Source organism: Chiloscyllium plagiosum, chromosome 11 (genome assembly GCF_004010195.1).
Source record: "Chiloscyllium plagiosum isolate BGI_BamShark_2017 chromosome 11, ASM401019v2, whole genome shotgun sequence".
NCBI classification, from domain to species: domain Eukaryota; kingdom Metazoa; phylum Chordata; class Chondrichthyes; order Orectolobiformes; family Hemiscylliidae; genus Chiloscyllium; species Chiloscyllium plagiosum.
The window spans coordinates 65,685,662-65,711,917 of NC_057720.1; the positions used below are offsets into that span (position 1 = coordinate 65,685,662).

The 26,256-nt window shown below is 44.6% G+C and overlaps 1 protein-coding gene across 3 annotated transcripts in view; it reads left to right on the top strand.

The window, feature by feature from the left end:
* Nucleotides 1-26,256, top strand: part of LOC122554494 (ergothioneine biosynthesis protein 1-like) — a 73,536-nt gene that overhangs the window by 3,618 nt on the left and 43,662 nt on the right. For 2 of the 3 annotated variants that reach the window (XR_006313007.1, XM_043699615.1), the window contains exons 3-7: nucleotides 1,284-1,396; nucleotides 8,627-8,695; nucleotides 14,151-14,291; nucleotides 15,840-15,966; nucleotides 19,340-19,457. Coding sequence is in view for 2 of the 3 variants with exons in the window: in XM_043699615.1 (XP_043555550.1) it covers nucleotides 1,284-1,396; nucleotides 8,627-8,695; nucleotides 14,151-14,291; nucleotides 15,840-15,966; nucleotides 19,340-19,457 (568 nt within the window). In the remaining variant the exon portion in view is untranslated. Of the gene's footprint in view, nucleotides 1-1,283; nucleotides 1,444-8,626; nucleotides 8,696-14,150; nucleotides 14,292-15,839; nucleotides 15,967-19,339; nucleotides 19,458-26,256 lie in introns of those variants that run through there. The other variant, XM_043699617.1, reaches the window with a different exon arrangement.

Genomic DNA, 26,256 nt, shown 5'->3' on the forward strand with positions numbered 1-26,256 from the left:
CTTTCCACAGCTGTAATATTATCTTTGACAAGCAATGCCACACCTCCCCCTCTTTTTCCCCCACCTCTGACCCTACTAAAACATTTAAACCCTGGAACCTGCTACAGCCAATCCTGTCCCTGTTCTACCCATGTCTCCGTAATAGCCACAACATCGAAGTCCCAAGTACCAACCCACGCTGCAAATTCACCTACCTTATTTCGTATACTTCTTGCATTGAAGTATACACACTTCAAACCACTTTCCTGTTTACAGGCACCCTCCTTTGAAATTGATGCCATGTTCCTAACCTCCCTACATTCCAGGTCCTGCACCCTAAAGCTACAGTCTGGGTTCCCATGCCCCTGCAGAGTTAAGTGCATGCTAGATTGGGGAGGCTGAATATACACTCGGTGACCGTTTTGGGGAACACCTCCATTCAGTCCGTAAGCCTGACCCTGACCAAACATCTGGTTGCTTGCCATTTTGATGCATCGCCTTGTACTCATACTCAGATGTTCTCCAGAGTAGGCCTGCTGCAGTGTTCCAGTGATGCCCAAGCTGGAGAACACAGCACCTCGTTTTCCGTTTCGGAACTTCACAGTCTGGTGGACCCAACAACATGAACTCAGCATGAACTCGATTTTGTTTCTCTCACCATTGCCCCACCTCCACTCTCCTGGTGCCCCTCCCTCTCCCCCCCCCCACCCTGGTTTCTTGATTTTGCTTTCAGCAGAGCTACCATTATTTTGCAAAGAACACCTTCTAGTAACACCCATCCTTGGATCTGTCTCGCCTGTCTGCAGTCAACAGTTTGGGAATAGAGTGGTCGTGGTGAAAAAGAAAATCCAAATCCACTGATGTCCACGTTAAGATGGCTTCAACTGATTGAACACATGCCTTTTTACATATATCTATCAAGTTGCCATTTGACTTGAGCAGTCAATGCAAGTTCTTGGATATCATAACAAATTCACCCACTCCATCTTTTCAGTCCTCTCTAAGTGATTCAGCTGAATATGTGGTGGAACAGGGTCCTGCAGTATTTGACTATGTCTATGATAAGGCAGTCAGCCTGATGTGAACTTCATTGACTGAACTGCAGTTAAGCTGTATGTCATATTACATTTCACTCAATTCTAACTCAGCAGTTGTTGAGGATTAATAGGAGCACCTTTGTGTTTGTTTGTGGCTGTAATCATTCTATAATAAATGGGATTATGCTTGAAATGTTGCCTATTCATGGTAAAGATGGAGGAACATTAACGAATTGCTGTTCATATCTATTTTGTTTGACCCTTTAGATGAATCCAGCTTCTACTTGTGTCCAGATCGACTACGGTTGCCCCTTATATTTTACTTTTGCCATCCTCCAGTGCTCTACATCAATAAATTGCTGCTCACTGGTCTCATAAAGGTAAACCAGCAAATGCCTATTTGCAGGAACAAATAGATTAACTCTAAGTAAGCACTTGTTTCTATTTATCTTGAATAAACATGTTTTAAAGCAAAAGGTCAAGGAAGTAAAGTGTAAAAATCTTTGATGTGTTTTATGTATAACATTATGTATAATGTAAATGATAGATAATGCTTAGTAGATTGACACAAGTATTAGAAGTCCTGCAATGTTTTATTATAATATAGAGCAATGTTAGTTTAAGTGCATTTTTTTTCTATTTTCTTCCCCTATTTTACTGAAGGTGATGAGGCTTGCTGAGGTATGATTGCACAGGTACAGTCTGTCCCCCACATAACTAATCCAAGTGGCCAAGTGGCCCATTCATTGACAATGGCAGCCCTGTAGTAGCCTTCACAACCAATGTCTGCTCCTTTTTATCATATGCCATACCTAAAAGAGCACATCACTCAGCAGATATCCGCTCTAAGTCCAACATCCCTTGTGTCCATGCCAAATGTGAGCACCCACTGCTCACCAAAGGGAACACTGGCATTTGGCAGGGCAGCTGCCAGTACCCACTGCCAGCTCTGATACTGATACCTTGGTGGGGGTTGACAGAGTATAGGATTGGAGGGTGCTGTCCACTGCACAGTGACTGTCCCACTGGCAGGTGAGGGTGAGATAACGCAGGTCACTGACACTTAGGGGACCTGGGTGCTGAGGACTTAGTGCTAAGATTAGAGTGGTGCTGGAAAAGCACAGCAGGTTAGGCAGCATCTGAGGAGAAGGAAAATTAACGTTTCGGGCAAAAGCCCTTCATCAGGAATAGGCAGGGAGGCTCTGGGTTGGAGAGATAAGTGGGGAGGGTGGTGGGGCTGGGGAGAAGGTAGTTGAGAGTGCAATAGGTGGATGGAGGTGGGGATGAAGGTGAAAGGTTGGAGAGGAGGGTGGAGCGGATAGATGGGAAGGAAGATTGACATGTGGGACAGGTCATGAGGATGGTGCTGAGCTGGAAGTTTGGAACTGGGGGAAGGTGGGGGGAGGGGAAATGAAGAAACTGGTGAAGTCCACCTTGATGCCATGGAGTTGAAGGGTCCCGAGGCAGAAGATGAATCATTCTTCCTCCAGGGGTCGGGTGTTGAGGGAGTAGTGGTGGAGAAGGCATGGCCTCGGCAGAATTGGAGGGGAAGTTGAAATGTTCAGCCACGGGGCAGTGGGGTTGATTGGTGCGGGTGTCCCAGAGATGTTCCCTAAAGCGGTCTGTGAGGAGGCTTCAGGTCTCCCCAATGTAGAGGAGACCGCATCGGGAGCAACGGATACAATAAATGACATGTGTGGATGTGCAGGTGAAACTTTGATGGATGTGGAAGGCTCCTTTAGGGCCTTGGATGGAGGTGAGGGATGAGATGTGGGCACAGATTTTGCAATTCCTGCAGTGGGAGGGGAAGGTGCCGGGAAGGGAGGGTGGGTTGTTGGGGGGCGTGGACTTGACCAGGTAGTCACGGAGGGAACGTTCTTTGCGGAAAGCAGATAGGGGTGGGGAGGGAAATATATCTCTGGTGGTGGGGTCCGCTTGTCGGTGGCGGAAAAATCGGCAGATGATGCGATTTATGCGGAGGTTGGTGGGGTGAAGGTGAGGACTGACCAGGGTGGTGGGGGCATGGGGGAGTGGGGTTCTGTCCTTGATGCAGTTGGAGAAGTGGGATTCAAGGGCAGAGGAACAGGACGTGGATGAGATATGTTGGCTGGCCCATTGTCTCAGCCTGCTCCAGCCCCACCAAATTCATCTCCACCTACCTCGATACTGTCCTATCCACCTGGTCCAGGAACTCCCCACATACATTTGAGACACCACCCATGCCCTCCACCTCCTCCAAGACTTCCGTTTCCCCGACTCCCAACGCCTCATCTTCACCATGGTTATCCAATCCCTCTACACCTCTATCCGCCATGACCAGGGCCTCCAAGCCCTCTGTTTCTTCCTCTCCCGACGTCCCCACCGCTACCCTTCCACTGACACTCTCATTTGTTTGGCTGAACTGGTCCTCACCCTCAACAATTTCTCCTTCAAATCCTCCCACTTCCTCCAGATGAAAGGGGTAGCCATGGGCACCCGTATGCCTGTTTCTTTGTCGGCTACGTAGAGCAGTCCATCTTCTGGAATTACACCGGCACCACTCTCCACAACTTCCTCCGCTACATTGATGACTGTATCCGCGCCACCTTGTGCTCCCATGAGGAGGTTGAACAGTTCATCGACTTCACCAACGCATTTCACCCTGACCTTAAATTCATCTCTGACACCTCTCTCCCCTTCCTGGGCCTCTCCATCACCATCAACGATGACTGACTCAACACTAACATTTTTTACAAACCCACCAACTCCCACAGCTACCTGGATTACACCTTCTCCCACCCTGCCTCCTGCAAAAATGCTATCCCTTATTCCCAATTCCTCCTCCTCCACTGCACCTGCTCCCAGGAGGACCAGTTCCACCACAGAACACACCAGATGGCCTCCTTCTTGAAAGACCGCAACATCCCTTCCCACGTGATTGAAGATGCGTCCCACTCCTCCACCCTTGAACCCCACCTCTCCAACCGCAACAAGGACAGAATCCCCCTGGTCCTCACCTTCCCACCCCGCCAACCTCCATATACATCGTAAGATCCGCTGACATTTCCGCCAACTCCAAACGGACCCACCACTAGGGATATATTTCCCTCCCCACCCATTTCCACTTTCTGCAAAGACCATTCCCTCCGTGACTATCTGGTCAGGTCCACGCCCCCCCAACAACCCACCCTCCCATCCTGGCACCTTCCCCTGCCACCGCAGGAATTGCAAAGGAGCCTTCCACATCCATCCAAGTTTCACCTGCACATCCACCAAAATAATTTATTGTATCTGTTGCTCCCGATGTGGTCCCTTTACACTGGGGAGACTGGATGCCTGCTTGCAGAGTGGTTTAGGGCACATCTCCAGGACACCCACACCAATCAACCCCACCGCTCCGTGGCTGAACATTTCAACTCCCACTCCCACTCTGCCGAGGACATGCAGGTCCTGGGCATCCTCCATCGCCACTCCCTTATCACCCGACGCCTGGAGAAAGAACGCCTCATCTCTGCCTCGGAACCCTTCAACCCCAGGTCATCAATGTGGACTTCACCAGTTTCCTCAATTCCCCTCCCCCCACCTTCCCCCAATTCCAAACTTCCAGCTCAGCACCATCCTCATGACCTGTTCCACCTGTCAATCTTCCTTCCCACCAATCCGCTCCACCTTCCTCTCCTACACATCATCTTTACCCCCACCTCCATCCACCTATTGCACTCTCAGCTACCTTCTCCCCAGCCCCACCCACCTCCTCACTTATCTCTCCACCCCCGAGGCTTCCACCCTCATTCCTGATGAAAGGCCTTTGCCCGAAACATTAATTTTCCTGCTCCTCGGATGCTGCCTGACCTGTTGTGCTTTTCCAGCACCACTCTAATCTTGACTCTAATCTCCAGCATCTGCAGTACCAACTTCTGCCTTGCTGGTGTCGTAGTGCTGAAGGGCTTTGATCCCTTGTACAGGGTGGATTAGGAATGGCAGGTGGACATATGGGACATCACGTTGTCCAAAAGCTGCAGTGAGGTAGTGATTCCTGCCACCAGACATTAGCATCCGTGGACAAGTTCACGGTCACCAGGTCCAGCAGCCTCAGGGGCTGCCACAAGGTGTACAGACCTGTACTCCATCGCTGCCAACCACTGGGCCTCAGGATTGAAGCAGGGGCATGAGGAAGTTGCCCTGGGTAACCCTGAGCCCATTCGCGGTGTCCGTCCTCACATGGAGACAGGGCAATGCCAGGAGGCACCCAGTTGAGGGGAGGAGGAGCCATTTACAAGTCTCTCTGCACTCTCCACTCAGAAATGGCAAGACCTTCCACCTCCACCCTATCTGTCCCTCTCTGAACATGGAGGGATCCTCTGGGGTTACTGCACCAAAACTCCAGGGTCATCGGGCATCATAGCAGAGCAGAGTCCCTCCATCCCTAAGGACATTTGCTGGGGGAATGGGGTGGGAGGAGGAGTCAGGGGAGGGGAGAGGGGGTCATGACTGACAATGTTTGTACATACGTTTTGTAAATGTTGGTTTTAAACTGTTCATGCCTCTGTTTATAGCCCGGATGCTTCAATGTGCCCTGTGGCATCACTCCATCTCGATGTTACAGAGGGAGCAACGCAGTTCTGGGACATTGGGTGGTTCTGATGGGTACCCCATGGGCGTCACCATGTACAACTGCCCTCAGGCCTTGAGACGTGCCCAGTTGCTTGCTGCAGATGCTGTGTGGTTGGCATGGATTCTGGCACAGGCGTGACTCTGACATGGCATACTGACATACAGCCAAACTTGACTGAGAACTACTGCTTCGCATGGCCAGCTGCCTGATGGTGCCACTGCTCCAATTGCCAGTGTGATGCATGGTGTGGCAAGGCAAGGTATGCTCCGAGTATGTCATTAGGCACCAGGCAAATGCAAGCTAAGACAGCAATTGAGCAGCACCATTAGACAGTCTGGCACTAGCCCTGGGCTAGATGCCTCTCTCTGTGCAATAATTGTATCCAATGTCGATGAGGACTGTGGGTCGGTGGTGTGCCCTGTAGACAAGTCTCAGCTTCCAGGGCACACTATTACAGCATTGCAGAAGTACCAAGTTGGTGGCAATGGCTCGCTGAATGTCAAATGTTAAAAGCAAGTGGAGACAGTATGCCTGGAGCCAGTGTCCATAGATCATGCCCCTGGGCTGCAGGTTTGTTTGTGGGCAAGGTGAAGGAAATGGTGAGCACAATCTGCCAGCTGCTCAGAGTGGGCTCCCGGATGGGTTTTGCCAACGGCTTGTTAATTAGGTGAGTTTGGTAAGATTAGAGCCATTATATTAATGAGGCCAGTTGGGCCATCAACAAGGAACTCAACTAGCCTTAATCTTCACCAGTTGGCAGCTCACCACTACCTGATAAGGTTCTCATCATGCCACTTGTGAAAAGGGTAAATGTTGGCGTGATGTGATCTTGATGTTGACATAGGCCTCACCACAACCCTCATCCAATTCTGACATGAATCTTGCCAAGCCCATGTCATTGAATCATAGAATCATAGTGGGCGGCACGGTGGCACAGTGGTTAGCACTGCTGCCTCACAGCGCCAGAGACCCGGGTTCAATTCCCGCCTCAGGCGACTGACTGTGTGGAGTTTGCACGTTCTCCCCGTGTCTGCGTGGGTTTCCTCCGGGTGCTCCGGTTTCCTCCCACATCACAAAGATGTGCAGGGTCAGGTGAATTGGCCATACTAAATTGCCCGTAGTGCTAGGTAAGGGGTAAATGTAGGGGTATGGGTGGGTTTCGCTTCGGCGGGTCGGTGTGGACTTGTTGGGCCGAAGGGCCTGTTTCCACACTGTAATGTAATCTAATCTAATCTAATCCTCACAGTGTGGAAACAAGCCCTCCAGCCCAACAAGTCCACACTGACCCTCTGAAAAGTAACCCATCCAGACTATTGCCCTACATTTACCCCTGACCAACGCACCTAACCTACAGATCCCTAAACACTATGGGCAATTTAGCATGGTCAATTCACCTAAACTGCACATCTTTGGATTGTGGAAGAAAACTGGAGCACCCAGAGGAAACCCATGCAGACACAGGGAGAATGTGCAAACTCCACACAGACAGTCACCCAACACTGGAATTGAACCCAGGTTCCTGGTGCTGTGAGGCAGCAGTGCTAACCACTGAGCTACCATGCTGCCCTAAAGCCCTTTTAGCATTCCATCCTTCAAACACAAGTCTCTGGTGTGTGGCTTGAGCCCATAACCTTCTGGCTAAGGGTTTTGTTTCCATTAGTCTTTGCTGAAAAAATATTGAACAATACTCCTGGATCTGGTGTTTCAATAATAATCATAGAGAACGAGCTTGTAAATTAGCAGTGTGCAGTTACAATCCACTTCTGCCTGACCTTCTCTTGGCTAGAGTTTAACTAAAGGACCTTTGGTCAAGGGTTGTCCTAATTATAGTTGCAAAGGCTATTGTTTGTGCAGGAATAATGCTGCCAGCAAATTTTGGTTAATGTGCTTGATCATCAAGCTGGGGACAGCAACCCCACCACTTCAGTGTGGCCATTTCCATTTCCCTCAACAACTGTCTTTGTCCCCATCCTGAACTGGTCTAAAAACGTAAAAGCACTTTGAGATGATTTGCAGACAGTTCTGTGGAACTGGATTCAACCTCTCTCAGGCTAATATCATCACAGATTCCAACAGAAGCAGACACGAGAAACTTTCTGCCGCTAGTCGTGATGGAACCTACTGTGAAAAGATGGTGACCAATGGCAGGGAGACTTTCCTGGATCTTACAGATCTCTGGGAGTTAATGAGAATGTTAATGCGCGGAGATTGAGACTGGACTGCACATCTGTCCAGGGATTCAGACCATTTTGTGTCTCCAGTGAGCTGAAATGATCGCAACCCCACAGATCCAAAGTCTTCTCTCAAAAATAACAGAGAATAGTTAAACATTAAACAGAATTCCTTTAAATTGATCAAAGCAATCTACTGAAGTGCTCGTGTTTAGTAGTATGCTGAGGAGGAACACCAATGATATGCAGGTGGTAGGACCTGGTTATAAACTCCAGTTGAAAATGTTGGTTTATATCTTGCTATCTTCATCCTGTGGTGGACGGTAAATCTTAATCGCATTTACAAATGCTGTTGCAAGATCTGACCTGCTGAGTGGGACCTGTGCTGTGGATGGCAGAGTAGGGGAAATATAGCACTGAATGCCAAGGCAGGAAGATGGAATTTCGGTCCCTGCTCAGTGCTGATTTAGTTGCTCCTACAGTACATGACTGGCCTCAGTATCCTGAATCTGTATTCTAGAGGTGACAGAAAAATCCAGTCAGTGTTCCTGACTAGTGTCCAAATCCGGGAGCAATTGCCAATGGATATACCAAGTGGAGACAGAACCAGATTCACTATGATGACTTCCGTAGTTTTCTGCACTTGATGGGCTGAATGGCCTCATTCTGTACTGTAAGGGCTCTCTGAGTTTCCCGGCTTGCCCAGAAAGAATGACATTTCTAGCCAGCTGCACCTCAGAAAGAGTAAGCACCTTCAAAATAGGAAGCGAACAAATTGGGGTTGAAAATAAATCTGACCAATGTAAAGCAAGTTGTTTCACAAGCTGTTGTTTTGTATCCCACAGGAACAAGTGAATCCCAGTTTTGAAGCTCTTTTTGAGACGGGAGTGGATGAGATGTCCTGGGATGACACGGTGTGTAAAACATTTTCATGTGCAGGGAGATGTGGACTTTCTGAGATCTTCTACAAAAATAATTTCAAGTATATAGACTGGATAACCAATATGAGTCTACTCCTTCAGTGGGCACAGTGAAAATGGAGTTTTGGACCATCTGTGTTTTCTTGTGTCACATTATCTTTTTCTATGGTTTCCTCCTTCTTAACTTTTTGTTTTGTTCTAAAAGCATTACCTTTCTTAACTGTAGAAGCTGTAGAAAAGACAGAGCACATAAAAAACACACCCCATCATGTCTTACATTGATTCCAGTAATTTGCCTATCAATTAAGTTTAGACTGGGTGATAATTATAATTATCTGGTCTGTAGCCACACTGTTTTTGAATAATGGCACAATATTTGCACACTTCCAAATGTCCTGTGCCTTGTCTGTTTCTAGTGAGGATTGGATAATGACTCTCAGAGCATCTGCTATTTCCTCACAGCCTAGGATACAATTCATCTGGCCCTGGTGGTTTAACCACCCATAAAGTGGTTAACTTCTCCTGTAATTTCCTTCTTAGTACACTTACTTTATCTGATATTTCATGTTCCTCTTCTTTAATTAGAATATCTGTATCATCTGTGTCCTTTGTGAAGATGAGACAAATACTCATTCAGAACCCTGCATTCAAGTACAAGTTACACTCTCCATCTCCGATGGGCCCAGTCTTTTCCTTAGTCATCCTCTTGTTCTTAACATATTGATAAAACGCCTTTGGATTTTCATTAATTTTCATAGAAACTCTACAGTGTGGAAGCAGGCCAGTAGGCCCATCGTGTCTACACTGCCCCTCCGAAGAGCATCCAACCCAGACCCAACTCTATTCCTGTAACCCTGCATTTCCCATCACTAATCCACCTACCCAGCACATCCCTGGACACTATGGGCAATTTATCATGACCAATCCCTGCACACCTTTGGAATGTGGGAGGAAACCAGGGAGAATGTGCAAAGTCTACACAGTCGCCTGGGAGTAGAATCGAACCTGCATCCCTAGTGCTGTGAGGCAGCAGTGCTACCACTGAGCCACCATGTCCAGTTTTACTGCCCAATATCTTTTCAGGTCCTATCTTTGATTTTCATTTACTCTTCACCCCGCTCCTTTTATTCTTTTCTAAGCTTCCGAAAGTGTTTAATTGGAAGCACTACTTTCGGAGCGACGAAGGAGTGGTGCTATGAAAGGTGGTGCTTCCAAATAAATCTGTTGGACTATAACCTGGTACTGTGTGATTTTTAACTTTGTCCACCCCAGTTTAACACCAGCACTTCCAAGTAATGGCTTCCTAAAGCGATACTTCTTGAAATTGTCCTAAGTTCTATTTTTCTGCTTTGTATGTTTCTGGATAAACAGGGAATGTTGGACTTGGTCATACCACCCTTTCTTGATTTGCCAGAGTGTGGTTCCATGGTCATTGGCAGAACTAGAAATAGAAATAGAATTAGCCAGAACTAGAACTGGGCCAAGCATCGATTTTTCATGTATTTGTCTGAATAGTTGGCATGGCTGGCTATTTAGTAATGCAATGGACCATGACAAATGCAGTTTCTCTTCCTCTTCCTGAGTCCATAGATACGCAGAACTGGGTTTGCAATAAAATGTAGAAACTAATTCTTCTGTCAGATCATTGTCTTCTATCTTTAGACTAGCAGTCACCAAGGAGTTCATTCTATGAAAAACCTGAAGTTAGATACATTAGCAGTCATTGAATATATAACACCAGCCTCATTTTTTTAATTTCAAAAGGTGGATGGTCTAATATGTCACAATTTTCACAGCCGAACGTTCTAACTAATCTACTAAAAGTTGACCTTGAATGTGTAAACAAAATTGATGGCAGGCTGACTGAATGTTTCTATGTATGTTGCAAGATGATGGTATGTGTCACCATTGCAAGGCATGTCATGGTCAGCAAGGTATTGTGACATCAAAATGTGTAGATTATCAGCGCTGGGAACAGAGCAGACAGGCTGTGAAAAGCTACATAGATTAGCAAACAACATTAACCCAAGCAAAGTTCTTGAGCTTCCAGAATAAGTGAATTAGTTACAGTGAAATCATGACTAGGCAAATTTGGATGATATGACATTCCAGTTATACAGTCATAGAGTTGTACAACAGAGAAACAAAACCTTTGGTCTAACTTGTCCCTGCAGACCAGATAACCTTAATTAATCTAGTCCTATTTGCTAGCATTTGGCTCATATCCTTTAAACTCCTCCCATTCATATACCCATCCAGATGCCTTTTAAATGTTGTAATTGTACCTGCCTACACCATTCCCCCTGGCAGTTCATTCCATAGATGCACCGGACTCTGCGTGAAAAAGTTACCCCTTAGTTCCCTTTTAAATCTTTTCCCTCTGACCTTAAACCTATGACCTTTAGTTTTGGCCTTCCCATACCCTCTGCTATTCACCCTATCCATGCCCCCCATGATTTTATAAACCTCTGGAAGGTCACCCCTCAGCCTCCAACACTCCAGGGAAAATAGCGGCACAGTGGCACAGTGGTTAGTACTGCTGCCTCACAGTGCCAGACAGCCGGGTTCAATTCCACCTCAGACGACTCTCTGTGTGGAGTTTGCACATTCTCCCTGTGTCTGCGTGGGTTTCCTCCCACATTCCAAAAATGTGCAGGTCAGGTGAATTGGCCACGCTAAACTGCCCGTAGTTTTAGGTGAAGGGGTAAATGTAGGAGAATGAGTCTGGTGAGTTACGTGTCGGTGTGGACTTGTTGGGCTGAAGGGCCTGTTTCCACACTGCAAGTAATCTAATCTATTCAGCCTCTCCCTAGAGCTCAAACTCTCCAAGCCCAGCAACATCCTTGTAAATCTTTACTACACCCTCTTCAAGTTTCACAACATCTTTCCTCTAGCAAGGAGACCATAATTGAATGCACTATTCCAAAAGTGGTCCTATCAATGCCCTGTACTGCCGCAACATGTGGTTGTCAATTCTTCCTGCAGAACAACTCGTAAATCCCATGGAATGATGCCCCGATAATGCAAAACTCTGCATTAGTTACACCAGAAAAGACAAGCTTGTCACTTGATTATGTTGACCCATCAGAACTAGAGTGTGAATCATGGACTACTAAGCAAGGCACCATTGGACATTGAAATCTCCCTGTGGAAGGACCTGCAAAACCTACAAATATGGCCAAATCTATGAAAGAGTTGCAAGTGTTGTTGATTGATGAGTAGATGTGGTTGAAACGGTAAGTGGAAGACCATGGTGTAAAGCAAACATTGCAGCTAATTGGAGATTTCATCATCAGTTTGCCTACAAAAACAAAACAAGGCAGTCATCTTGGAGGAGAAAGTGAGGTCTGCAGATGCTGGAGATCAAAGTTGAAACTTTATTGCTGGAACAGCACAGCAGGTCAGGCAGCATCCAGGGAACAGGAGATTCGACATTTCGGGCACAGGCCCTTCTTCAGGAATCATCTTGGAACAGTTCAATGAGAAACATTCTCCTCAGGGCAAAAAAGGTGAACGCTAAAATGAAGATGCTATGCTAATGTGATTGACGACAGCCCAAGTAGAGAATGTTCCTGTCTCTGGTCCAACCCTGCATGAAAGGAGAGGCACTGTGGCAAGGAAACTGGGACAAATGCAGTGACAGATGGCTGAACTCATTCAGAACCAGACAGGGCACGAGCGAGTGTGTGGGAAGTGGTTAGGCTGCAAGGATTGTGCCAGCTAAGACAGATGAATGGTTCCAAAATGATCTCATCCCTGTCGTAAAGGAGGATGCATAAAGAGGTATTTTTAACGTACATGAAACCAGACTCTTTCACCAGTTATTTGCCATCTTTGACATTTAAAGCTGAAAGATGTAGTGGTGGTGAGCAAAGCAAGGCAGGCATCACTGCTGTGCTTTGTGCCAATAGGGGTGGCACCAGAAAAGATGGCACTTCTTGCAAGAGGAAAATCCAAGAGTCCACATTGCTTCCTCAAAGTCAATACACCAGCCCTGCAACATTAGGCAAAAATAAAACCACCAAGACAACCTGCAGCAACCTTTGAGAAATGGATCAAGAAATTGGACAAAAAGGGACATCCCCAACTATCACAAAGCTCTGCCTAATGTGAATTTGGAAACAATTCACCTGAGAGTCAATCTTAAAGATTTTACTGCAGTATACCGAACTTAACCTCAAATTAGTGTGGGTGATAGTACATTTGCCATTTAATATAGATATATGGTGATAGATATAGGACAGGTGTCAGAGGTAGTTTCTTTACTCAGAGAGTAGTAAGGGTATGGAATGCTTTGCCTGCAACGGTAGTAGATTCGCCAATTTTAAGTGCATTTAAGTCGTCATTGGACAAGCATATGGACGTACATGGAATAGTGTAGGTTAGATGGGCTTCGGATTGATATGACTGGTCGGCGCAACATCGAGGGCCGAAGGGCCTGTACTGCGCTGTAATGTTCTATGTTCTATGTTCTATACCCAGGTTAAACTGGAACCAACAAAATAAAGTATTACTTGCATTGCTCCCCTCTCACTCCGTGCAGATGTACCTGCTTTACCTTTCCAATAGGGACATGGTTCCATTGGGCAATGAGGAAAAGCAGGTTGATGGTGTGAGCTCCTGTCCTGATATTTCAGGGAACGTCATCTCAAGCCTCCAATACGCTGCTGCATAACAAAGCATCCTTGCCACTTATTTCAAAAATCTAATTGTTTAGCTTTGAAATTATTCCATAACTTTCACTATCACTTCCCCTGGATGAGAGTACAGACATACACCACGCAGTTCAAGAGACGAAGTTCATTTTTGGTGTGTCTCTGATCTTTAGCCCATGTGTTCCCTGTTAGTGCTGGCTATCTGTTTCATGTGGATTGAGGATTGAGTCAGCACAGCCAAGCTGGACAATACAGGTGTTCCCCCCCATATCTGTGGGTGATACATTCCAAGACATACTGCGGGTGCCCAAAATCGCAGTTGGTAGTGTACCCTATCATTTAAATGGGAAACTTACCTCCCCAGGCAGCTCCCTGGAATTTATTTCTGGAATGTTCAATGTAATATCTTTGGGCTGCGGTAAACCGCTGATAACTGAAACCATAGAAACTGAATCCGCGGATATGGGGGTTCTAATATATGCATATTTTGAGCTAAGGTTTCTAGTTAGCAACCACAGCCAATTTGTGACCTCATTTAAGTTGTAAGGGCAGTGAAGCTAAGACCACATCTATTCCACTTCCTCTTGCTCCCAACTAAATCGACACAATCTTCATGGGCTGATTTACAGAGTATGGAGTATTTATTGAATGATCTGTGAATGCATTTCTGAGTGTGCTGCAGGAATCATCTAGAAAGCTTTATTTGTAGCTGAGGTCACCTGCAAACGGAAACTACATGTGTAAGATCTCTGCATGAGCCTCCATTTTGTCACATGCTGTGTCCATTTCACCAGGAGAATTATCGAATGGGCGGAAGTTTTAACTGGCCCAGTTTGTCGGAGTGCATTGAGTACCGGAGGAAGGTACGGGCCATAGTTCGCAAAGTCATCCAGGAAACCCCATTAGAACTTCCAGTGACGGTAGACAGTCCTTGGGTAAGAGAATGAAAGTTTTTCTATATTATAGACTAATGGTAAGAATCGAAGGGCACTTACTTAACAAGCACAAAATGCATGAAAAGAGGAAGCATCAGAAGAACCCTCAGAGACTTGGGGTCACAGAAAACATATGAAATGAAATTCCTAAAGCCAAGTAGGGATAAAACCTAGGACATTCCTTTCTGATTTCTTAAGATAGAAAAGCAAGATCTATGCAATCTATGGGTTGCTACATGGCAATTTTGCATGTCGTTGTGCTACACAAGAGAGGAGGATGCTTTGTGAGAGTGTTTAGGCCATGTTTTACCCCTGCATCTAACCTGTACTGTTCTTAGTCTGGGAGCATTCACTGGGTCAGTTCCACTCCATCTGCTTGACGCAACGTTGTCTCGGGTGCTCAATAGCTTGGTGAAGAGGCAGATTTGCTTTGCATTTGGCTGCACTATTCATAATCTGGCAATGTTTAGTAGTGGCACCTGAACTGGCGACCTATTCCATTCCCTAGCACCAGTATGCTTGGATTAATTCACCCAAATGTGAACACCAAAACCAATAGAAGCTGCTTGATGGAAATTCAGGGAATAAATAATCTGCTTGTTATTTTTAAACAAACCCTGATTATAGTCTGGGAAATTAATTGGAGCCACAGTAGGTATTGGCTATTATCCATGTTCCTTTTAACAGCATCTTCCTGTGTTTAGTGTGAGATCTTTTGTCCGGTGCTATTGGTTTTCTCTGTTGAACAGTAATCCCCTATTCATGATGCTTTCTAATAACATGTTTCAGTTTTAGAGTTTTTGTGCAAAAGAACTTCCCTTAAATAACACTGTCGCCCTTGACGGTGATTGTTTTGCTTTAAGCCATGAGGAACTGGGCGGACTGCTCTTGGGATTATATATATCTATGGGCGGAATCTTCCAGTGCCAGATACAGAAGCCCAGTGGAAACTTAGTGAGGCAGGATGATGATGATGGAATAGAACCCTATCACCTTCCCACCTCCGACAGAATTATGTTCTGGGGAGAAAGGCCCAAGATCCACCTTTCCAACCTTATCCTAACTATGGCCTTGAAGTGGTCAATTAATTATTACACTTCCCCGGATTGCAATTATTTCAGCTTCAGACAGGGTGGGAGTGTCAGCTTCCCAAATGGTTGTCCAGGCTGTCACTGGGCAGGGTATCTGTCGATATCCACCAATCAGGAGAATTCCGGCTGAGAATCATCCCCAGCTCCTTGCCTCCAGGTTCTTGGGTTAAGTTTCACCTCCCTCACCAATTTGGCAAAGTCAACGTTGATTGTGATGCCCTAATAACCATTCCAGCCAGGATCAGCTCACTCATTACAGATCAGGAGGGAAACCAGGGCCTTCCAGGTTGCTATGTCTCAGTTCGAACAAGCTATTAGGGGAATGATAGAGCCAGTTCAATCTTACTGACTTGTCTTTTTCCCAAAATCTATGGTGCATTGAAGCGGTATAATCTTCTTGTGAATTTGGCAAACACTGCAATGAAATGTCTACCCTAATTCATACCTTTATTTCCAGTGGGCACTTTTTATCGGACTGGAACACGAGCGAATCCATTTAGAAACTTCGTCTGTGCTGATTCGTCAGTTGCCAATTCACCTGGTTGAAAGGCCATTAGGTTGGAGATATGCCTCATCAAGTAGTGGTCAGTCCCTCTGTCTTGCTTGCCATTAAACATTTCTTTGTGGTGCCTACATGTTTTTAGACTGCTTTTATATTTCCAGAGTGAATAAAAATGGAATTGGGATCTCATAAGATTCTTATTCCTGAACTGTGTCTGACAGTATCAAATCAAGGATGTATATCCAGGAGTAGAGGGAAGGAGGTTCAAATCTTGAGAGAATTGTAAATTAGAAGGCAGAGTGATTAAAGGATTCTAGAAATGTGTAGTGGTAAACTGGTGGTAAGTTTAAAGGTAAAATTCAGGGTCATGAAAATGTGACATGACATGTTTCAGGAAAAGAACGTAATTGGAATAGCTGACTGGGGAAATTTAAAAGAACAGGGGGATTTGCAGATGCAAATTCAAAGGATGTTAAAAGCAGCATGGGAAAGCAGACATAACCACAAAGGTAAACTTAAAGAGTTACTGGGTTTGATTGTAAGAAGGTTGAAATACGAAAGTCAAGCTGTAATGCTGTTTCTATATATAATGGTAGTGAGGCTATGGTTAAAGAACAATGTACAACTTTGGGCCCCACAGCAGAGAAGGACCAGAAAGACTGATTCGCTACGATACAATCTCAGATGAAGAAATAAAAATTTGAGAATCTCTGCCTGTTTTTGTGACACTCAAGGTCGTATAAAATTATCAAGTTTTGGATTGAGGTGCACAATCTCCATTCCTGGAAGTGGCAGGTTTGGAGGCAGGAAGGGCACACAATCAGGCAAGGTGCTAGTATACCCAAATGCCACTGCCCTCTACAAGAATTACATTCAAGGCAGGACAACCCATGGTTGGCATTCCTGCTCCCTCACCAATTAAGGCCCATTTAAGGACCACCCAAGGTCCTCAGCCCCTGCTTTAGTGTAATGATAGCTGGCAGCCAGAGGGCAACTTTGTTACGTTGCGCAAGGGAAAGAGGTCCCTTGAACAGAGTGAGTCAGAGCCTGGTTTGCCACTGGACATTGGATTGCCTGCTGAGAGCCAAACCCTGATGCGTTTTCAGTCCTCCCATGGCCATTCCCCCTTTGAGAAACCACAGCTCACATCCTTTACCTTTGTCTAGGTATTTCCACAATCCCAGGACTCCAAGGATGCTCTTCCACAAGGGAGGGAGGCAACAGGCCTATTATTACAGCCTCCTCTGGGGTTTGCTGAGTCCATGAGCTGTTTGGCTGGCAGATCCCACAGGGTACAATACCCGCCCTGGGGTCTTCACCCTGGCCACTGCCTGATTGACACTTGGTTCGATCAAGCTTCCCTAGAAACAGGAACACGGGACTGTCACTGGTGCTCCAGCCCGCAGGTAATCCTCTGTAATGCTTTAGGATGGTACTGCTGTTGTTTTCCTTCCACTCAAGAGTCAAAGGGAGTATGGATATCAAACATCTGCAGAATAATGTGCAGCAGAAACCTTTTGTACAAAGGATGCTGAAACTGGGGAATGCATACCTATACAATCTCCTTTCACTAGTAGACATGCAGTTAGTGATGGGTGCTGCAGGGCTGAGTGTAACATCTGAATGTTCCTCCTGACTCCAGCATTGGTACTGGTCCTGGACTACCATGGGAAAGACACAGTGATCCTTGGGAAGAAGCAACAACAGCTCAATATATCCCAGAGATTTCCTTTTGAAAGCCCCAGTCTCAAATGAGGCCTTCACTGAGATATTTCCTGTCATCTTTGAGACATTTTTGCTCTTGTCCTTGATCCTCCAGAGAGATTGGGAGAAAGCGTAAAATGATCTAAATCAAAAGATAGCATGACCTGGAACCTAATTTCTTCAGGACCTTAGGGGAAGATTCCTTGAAGAAAAATGACAAATAAGTGAGTTTATTGAAATTGATTATACATAGATCTGGACTGATTTGAGTTTGATGAAAACTCTGTTCAACAACTAGTACAGTTTAAATCACTTTAAATTATGGCCCTAATCCTCCACTCATTCAGAAGAATACTCTATCAGCATAAATTAAGGATTGTTCTTTGCAGGATATGGAAAATTAATTGCAGATAGTTTTTACAACTTGAAGGACATTTCGATAACAACTGTTTCTGGCTCAAACCTCCCCCCCACCCTTTTATATAAGAACTCGTTATAATATTCCATCATTCCCACATTGAGATTGCATAACTCAGCACAAACCACAGGTCAAAGCAAGTTTCCTTTCATTGATATTGTCCAATGCCAGGCAGTACCAGAAGATGATTCCTAATTTGCCAGTCAAGTATATGGTTGGATACAATCTGGTCTATTCAACTGAGCGTGATATGAAGTGTGCCCTTTCATGCAACAAATTAGAACAACAACGTATCATAGAAGCATGAGGTATCAAGTCAATCTGTCCTGACAGTGAGGGTGCGCTTTTCTCCTTGAGGGAGGTGGAGATGACATTGGCAAGATGGGCAAATAACAGGGCAACAAAAGCAGAAGTTGCTGGAAAAGCTCAGCAGGTGTGGCAGCGAAATCAGAGTTAATATTTTGGATTAGGTGACCCCTCCTTAGAACTGATGGTCGCCAGGAAAATATCAGTTTATACGCAGAAGATAGTGGGGGGAGGGGGTAAGGAGCAAACTATAGGCAGGGATAGAGCCCAAAGCAAAAGAAGAAGAACAGCTAGACAAACAAAGGAGTCAATAATGATCTGGCTAGGAGGGTGAATAGCTGTTAATGGAGACTGTTAGTGACTAACAATAGGGAGTATGTAATGGCAGACTATGTGATAACAAGGCCTGGTGTGTAGGGTTAGGTGCTAGGACATGGGGGAGTTCAGGTCCTAAAATTATTGAATTCAATATTGAGTCCATAGGGCTGCAGGGTCCCCAAGTGGAAAATTAGGTGTTGTTCTTGCAGCTTGTGCTGAGCTTTGTTGGAGCACTGCAGAAAGCCTGAGACAGAGATGTAGGACAGGGTACAGGGTGATGTGTTAAAGTGGTGGACAACTGGAAGCTCAGGGTCTTTTTTGCGGGGAGAATGGAGATGTTGTGCTAAGCGGTCACCCAGTCTATGCTTTGTTTCCCCACTGTAGAGGAGGCCACACTGTGAGCAGTGAACGTAGTAGACTAGATTGTGAGAAGTGCAGGTAGAGTGCTGCTTCACCTTACTGGGCAAGTTGGTGCCGGAGAAATACTCCCAGTTCCCCCATTCTCAATAATTAAATGCTGGGTGAAAAGATTTATTGGGAAAACTAAGGAACTCAAATAAAATTTAATTTATGTGATCCAGTTCTACCAATGTGCCTTTTTCCAGTTGTTGCTATTTTGATGTAGGAGGAGTGGAACACATGGTCCTCAAGGTAAAACTGTACATGCCATTATTATCAACATTTCCGATTTCTAACTTTTTATCTTTAGGATTAGAAGCATCTGACAACCCTCTGATCAAAATCCCAACTTCCCAAGTTGCTTATGGAAAACCAAGGAATTTCCCATCTTATGGCTGGGACAATGAATATGGACAGATGACAACAATGTATGTACAAAGATTCCTACTCACAAGGGTAGGACACTTTTATACATTTAAATTATCCTCGATGCTCAGGTAGAATGTTCAACTAAAAATTGGACTTTACAGAAGGAAGGAAATTAGGAAATAATCTGAGAGATACACTAGAAAGTCAAGGATTTGCCCTGAGTGTGGGACTAACGGACACAGATTTACAATAAATCAGAGAGGAGATGACAAAATCAGTCTCACATGGAGTTGTTGGTATATGGAAACAAACTCCAAATGCAAATTTTGTGATGAATAAATTCATTGTTGTATTTATTCTTTAAATGTGAACCTCATTAGCTGCAGCCATTTCCTGTTTCTAGTTGCCCTGTGAAAAATATGGGTATGAATCACTGGGGATGAATCGTAAGCATTATTGCCTAAGTCAGAGTTACATTGAGTTACTTGAAGAATTTTTTGTCATGAGGTCAAGTGAGCTCTCTAACCGTATCTTTATCAAACTCACTACATTAGTCTCGTGAGTTCTATAACCGTACCTTTATCAAACTCACTGCATTAGTCTGGTGAGCTCTCTAACCGTACCTTTATCAGACTCACTACATTAGTCTAGTGAGCTCTCTAACCGTACCTTTATCAAACTCACTACATTAGTCTAGTGAGCTCTCTAACCGTACCTTTATTAAACTCACTGCATTAGTCTGGTGAGCTCTCTAACCGTACCCTTATCAATCTCACTACATTAGTCTAGTGAGTTCTCTAACCGTACCTTTATCAATCTCACTGCATTAGTCTAGTGAGCTCTCTAACCGTACCTTTATCAAACTCACTGCATTAGTCTGGTGAGCTCTCTAACCGTACCTTTATTAAACTCACTGCATTAGTCTGGTGAGCTCTCTAACCGTACCCTTATCAATCTCACTACATTAGTCTAGTGAGTTCTCTAACCTTACCTTTATCAATCTCACTGCATTAGTCTAGTGAGCTCTCTAACCGTACCCTTATCAATCTCACTACATTAGTCTAGTGAGTTCTCTAACCTTACCTTTATCAAACTCACTGCATTAGTCTGGTGAGCTCTCTAACCGTACCTTTATCAAACTCACTACATTAGTCTGGTGAGCTCTCTAACCGTAACTTTATCAAACTCACTACGTTAGTCTGGTGAGCTCTCTAACCGTACCTTTATCAAACTCACTGCATTAATCTTGGTGAGCTCTCTAACCATACCTTTATCAAACTCATTGCATTAATCTGGTGAGCTCTCTAACCGTACCTTTATCAAACTCAAGCATTAGTCTAGTGATTTCTCTAACTGTACCCTTATCAAACTCACTACATTAGTCTAGTGAGTTCTCTAACCTTACCTTTATCAATCTCACTACATTAGTCTGGTGAGCTCTCTAACTGTACCTTTATCAAACTCACTACATTAGTCTCGTGAGTTCTCTAACTGTACCTTTATCAAACTCACTACATTAGTCTCGTGAGTTCTCTAACTGTACCTTTATCAAACTCACTACATTAGTCTCGTGAGTTCTCTAACTGTACCTTTATCAAACTCACTACATTAGTCTCGTGAGTTCTCTAACTGTACCTTTATCAAACTCACTACATTAGTCTCGTGAGTTCTCTAACTGTACCTTTATCAAACTCACTACATTAGTCTCGTGAGTTCTCTAACTGTACCTTTATCAAACTCACTACATTAGTCTGGTGAGCTCTCTAACCGTAACTTTATCAAACTCACTACGTTAGTCTGGTGAGCTCTCTAACCGTACCTTTATCAAACTCACTGCATTAGTCTGGTGAGCTCTCTAACCATACCTTTATCAATCTCACTACATTAGTCCAGTGAGTTCTCTAACTGTACCTTTATCAAACTCACTACATTAGTCTGGTGAGCTCTCTAACCATACCTTTATCAAACTTACTGCCTTATTCATGTGCTCTCTCTAACCGTACCTTTATTAAACTCACTACGTTAGTCTGGTGAGCTCTGTAACCATACCTTTATCAATCTCACTGCATTAGTCTAGTGAGCTCTCTAACCATACATTTATCAAACTCACTGCATTATTCATGTGAGCTCTCTAACTGTATCTTTATCAAACTCACTACATTAGTCTGGTGAGCTCTGTAACCATACCTTTATCAAACTCACTACATTAGTCTAGTGAGTTCTCTAACCTTACCTTTATCAATCTCACTACATTAGTCTGGTGAGCTCTCTAACTGTACCTTTATCAAACTCACTACATTAGTCTGGTGAGCTCTCTAACCATATCTTTATCAAACTCACTACATTAGTCTGGTGAGCTCTCTAACCGTATCTTTATCAAACTCACTGCATTAGTCTGGTGAGCTCCCTAACCATACCTTTATCAAACTCACTGCATTAGTCTGGTGAGCTCTCTAACTGTACCTTTATCAAACTCACTACATTAGTCTAGTGAGCTCTCTAACCGTACCTTTATCAATCTCACTACATTAGTCTAGTGAGTCCTCTAACCATACCTTTATCAAACTCATTACATCAGTCTGGTGAGTTATCTAACCGTACCTTTATCAATCTCACTACATTAGTCTAGTGAGTCCTCTAATCGTACCTTTATCAAACTCACTGCATTAGTCTGGTGAGCTCTCTAACCATACCTTTATCAAACTCACTGCATTAGTAGGTGAGCTCTCTAACTGTACCTTTATCAAACTCACTACATTAGTCTAGTGAGCTCTCTAACCATACCGTTATCAATCTCACTACATTAGTCTAGTGAGTCCTCTAACCATACCTTTATCAAACTCACTACATCAGTCTGGTGAGTTATCTAACCGTACCTTTATCAATCTCACTACATTAGTCTAGTGAGTCCTCTAATCGTACCTTTATCAAACTCACTGCATTAGTTTGGTGAGCTCTCTCACTGTACCTTTATCAATCTCACTACATTAGTCTGGTGAGCTCTCTAACCATACCCTTATCAAACTCACTGCAATGGTCTGGTGAGCTCTCTAATCATACCTGTATCAAACTCACTACATTAGTCTGGTGAGCTCTCTAATCATACCTGTATCAAACTCACTGCATTAGTCTGGTGAGCTCTCTAACCGTACCTTTATCAAACTCACTACATTAGTCTGGTGAGCTCTCTAACCATACCTTTATCAAACTCACTACATTAGTTTGGTGAGCTCTCTAACCGTACCTTTATCAAACTCACTGCATTAGTCTCGTGAGTTCTCTAACTGTACCTTTATCAAACTCACAGCATTAGTCTGGTGAGCTCTCTAACCATACCTTTATCAAACTCACTGTCTTATTCATGTGAGCTCTCTAACCGTATCTTTATCAAACTCACTACATTAGTCTAGTGAGCTCTCTAACCGTACTTTTATTAAACTCACTGCATTATTCATGTGAGCTCTCTAACCATACCTTTATCAAACTCACTACATTAGTCTGGTGAGCTCTCTAACCATACCTTTATCAAACTCACTACATTCGTCTCGTGAGTTCTCTAACCATACCTTTATCAAACTCACTACATTAGTCTGGTGAGCTCTCTTACCATACCTTTATCAAACTCACTGCCTTATTCATGTGAGTTCTCTAACCATACCTTTATCAAACTCACTACATTAGTCTGGTGAGCTCTCTAACCATACCTTTATCAAACTCACTGCCTTATTCATGTGAGCTCTCTAACCATATCTTTATCAAACTCACTACATTAGTCTAGTGAGCTCTCTAACCATACCTTTATCAATCTCACTACATTAGTCTGGTGAGCTCTCTAACCATATCTTTATCAAACTCACTACATTAGTCTAGTGAGCTCTCTAACCTTACCTTTATCAATCTCACTAAATTAGTCTGGTGAGCTCTCTAACCGTACCTTTATCTAACTCACTACATTAGTCTGGTGAGCTCTCTAACTTATACCTTTATCAAACTCACTACATTAGTCTAGTGAGTTCTCAAACCGTACCTTTATCAATCTCACTACATTAGTCTAGTGAGTTCTCTAACCATACCTTTATCAAACTCACTACATCAGTCTGGTGAGTTCTCTAACCATACCTTTATCAAACTCACTGCATTATTCATGTGAGCTCTCTAACCGTACCTTTATCAAACTCACTGTATTAGTCTGGTGAGCTCTCTAACCGTACCTTTATCAAACTCACTGCATTAGTCTGGTGAGTTCTCTAACCATACCTTTATCAAACTCACTACATTAGCCTGGTGAGCTCTCTAACCATACCTTTATCAAACTCACTATATTAGCCTGGTGAGCTCTCTAACCATACCCTTATCAAACTCACTGCATTATTCATGTGGGTTCTCTAACCATACCTTTATTAAACTCACTACATTATTCTGCACAATGGTGATGTTCCATCTGAATCTGACCCCACTTTTCCACTTATCCTTCCCAGAATAATTCACCATTCGATGGATATCCACCAGAAGACTAGTAGCCCTTGAACCCACGCCATCTTTGAAAGGCCACTCTGCTCCCTGGTAAATGTTGGCAATCCAACCTTGCCCCTCAGCAACAAGATCATTCCCTCACAAGTATAACCCTCTCACTCAAGTTGCTGCCTAACCAGTACACCACACAATTTATCTGTCAGTGACTGCATCCCATCTGAATGGTCAGCACTATCCTGTCCCCAGTACTCCCAGTACACACACAGCTTATTATTGACCAATAGGAGAACGTCACATACAGGCAAGCAACACTAATTTAAACATGAACATTTACTTACAGAAAGCAAAAGATAAAGCAGCCACAAATAAAACCGATAGGGGCTGACTTTTGCCTCAACAATTCCAGTCAATTGCTGTGATTATGTCCAATAACTGTTTTGCAGTCTACAATGGTCTGCTACACCCAGTTCTCATTTACAGGAATTGATTGTCAATGACATTTGTAATGTTCAAGGCAACTGAGCTCTCTCATGGACAAGGACTGCTTCCTTCTCCCCAGTGTGCTTGTCCTCCTCCTTGGGAGAGTGCTCCCATTTCCCCAGTTCCTCACCACATCACCTCAGTCCCTGCTACAATCATGCAGAGCACAGCATGCCCCGGGCGGTATGACACACGCTGTCCAGACTGTACTGCAGGGCCCTTCCAGACTGTTCCAATCAGCAGCCCTGTCATCTACTCCACCACCATCCTACTCACTGCACAGGCAGCATCGAATCTGCAGTCTGCATTGTGCAATGGAATCATCAGTCATGGTTGTAGTGGGTAGCCCTTATCTCCAGTAACCAGCCTTGTAAGGCACCAGGACCCTCAAATGCAGAGGTCCCCAGGATGCAGGAGTGGGCACAAAGCTGCAGCAAGTGGCAATAATGATCTCAGATCACCTAGACTGAGATGAAACCTCTCCGTGTTAATGAATAGTGCAGTGTTGTCATCCAGCCCTGTCAGTGTCAGTGAGTGTAGTTGATGGCCCCTGCAGTTGGGGGAGTCCAGCTAAATTCCCGAACCCAACAAGTGGAGCTAAGAAATGGCAATGGGCATATGGCAGTGTCTGGAGTTCTTTATGGGCTACTGAATAATAGTGGCATTGAGGGGCATGATAGAAATCCGAAGTCCAGAGAAGCATGGGCAGCACGGTGGCACAGTGGTTAGCACTGCTGCCTCACAGCACCAGAGACCTGGGTTCAATTCCTGCCTCAGGCGACTGACTGTGTGGAGTTTGCACGTTCTCCCCGTGTCTGCATGGGTTTCCTCCGGGTGCTCCGGTTTCCTCCCACAGTCCAAAGATGTGCAGGTCAGGTGAATTGGCCATGCTAAATTGCCCGTAGTATTAGGTAAGGGCTACATGTAGGGGTATGGGTGGGTTGCGCTTCGGCGGGGCGGTGTGGACTTGTTGGGCCGAAAGGCCTGTTTCCACACTGTAAGTAATCTAATCTAATCATGTAGCATGGACAAGCACAGTAATCATAGGTGGTTCTAATCTGCATAGGGACTGGGTAAACCAATTGAGTATTAAAGCTTGAGGGATAGGTTTCTCGATTGTGTTAAGGATGGTTTTCTAGAACAAAATATTAAGGAGCCAACTCGAGGATACACCATTTTAGGTCTAGAAGTGTGTAATGGAAAAAGGACCATTAGGAATGAGTGAGCACAATATTTTCAAATGTACATTATGTTGAAAGAATTTTGAAAGATAATCGCCAATGTGTCAACTATCTTTAGAGCCACCTCCTGCAGCTCACAGCAATGTGGACCATTGGATCCTGGTGATTTATTACCTTTCAACACCATTACCTTCTCCCATATAATCTTCTTACTAATCCCAATTTCCTTCAAATCTTCATTCAATCTGACCTAGTCCGATTTCCCTCCATTTGGCCCATATCCCTCTAAACTGTTCCTATCATATCCCCATTCAGATACCCCTTATGATTTTATAAATCTCAATAAGGTCATCTCTCAGCCTGCAACACTCCAGGAGCAAAACAGCCCCAGCCTATTCAGCCAGATCTCATGGAACACAGGGAGAACTAGCCATTTGGATACAGAACTGGCTCAAAGGTAGAAAACAGAGGGTGGTGGTGGAGGGTTGTTTTTCAGACTGGAGGCCTGTGACCAGTGGAGTGCCACAAGGATCGGTGCTGGGGCCTCTACTTTTTGTCATTTACATAAATGATTTGGATGTGAGCATAAGAGGTACAGTTAGTAAGTTTGCAGATGACACCAAAATTGGAGGTGTAGTGGACAGCGAAAAGGGTTACCTCAGATTACAACAGGACCTGGACCAGATGGGCCAATGGGCTGAGAAGTGGCAGATGGAGTTTAATT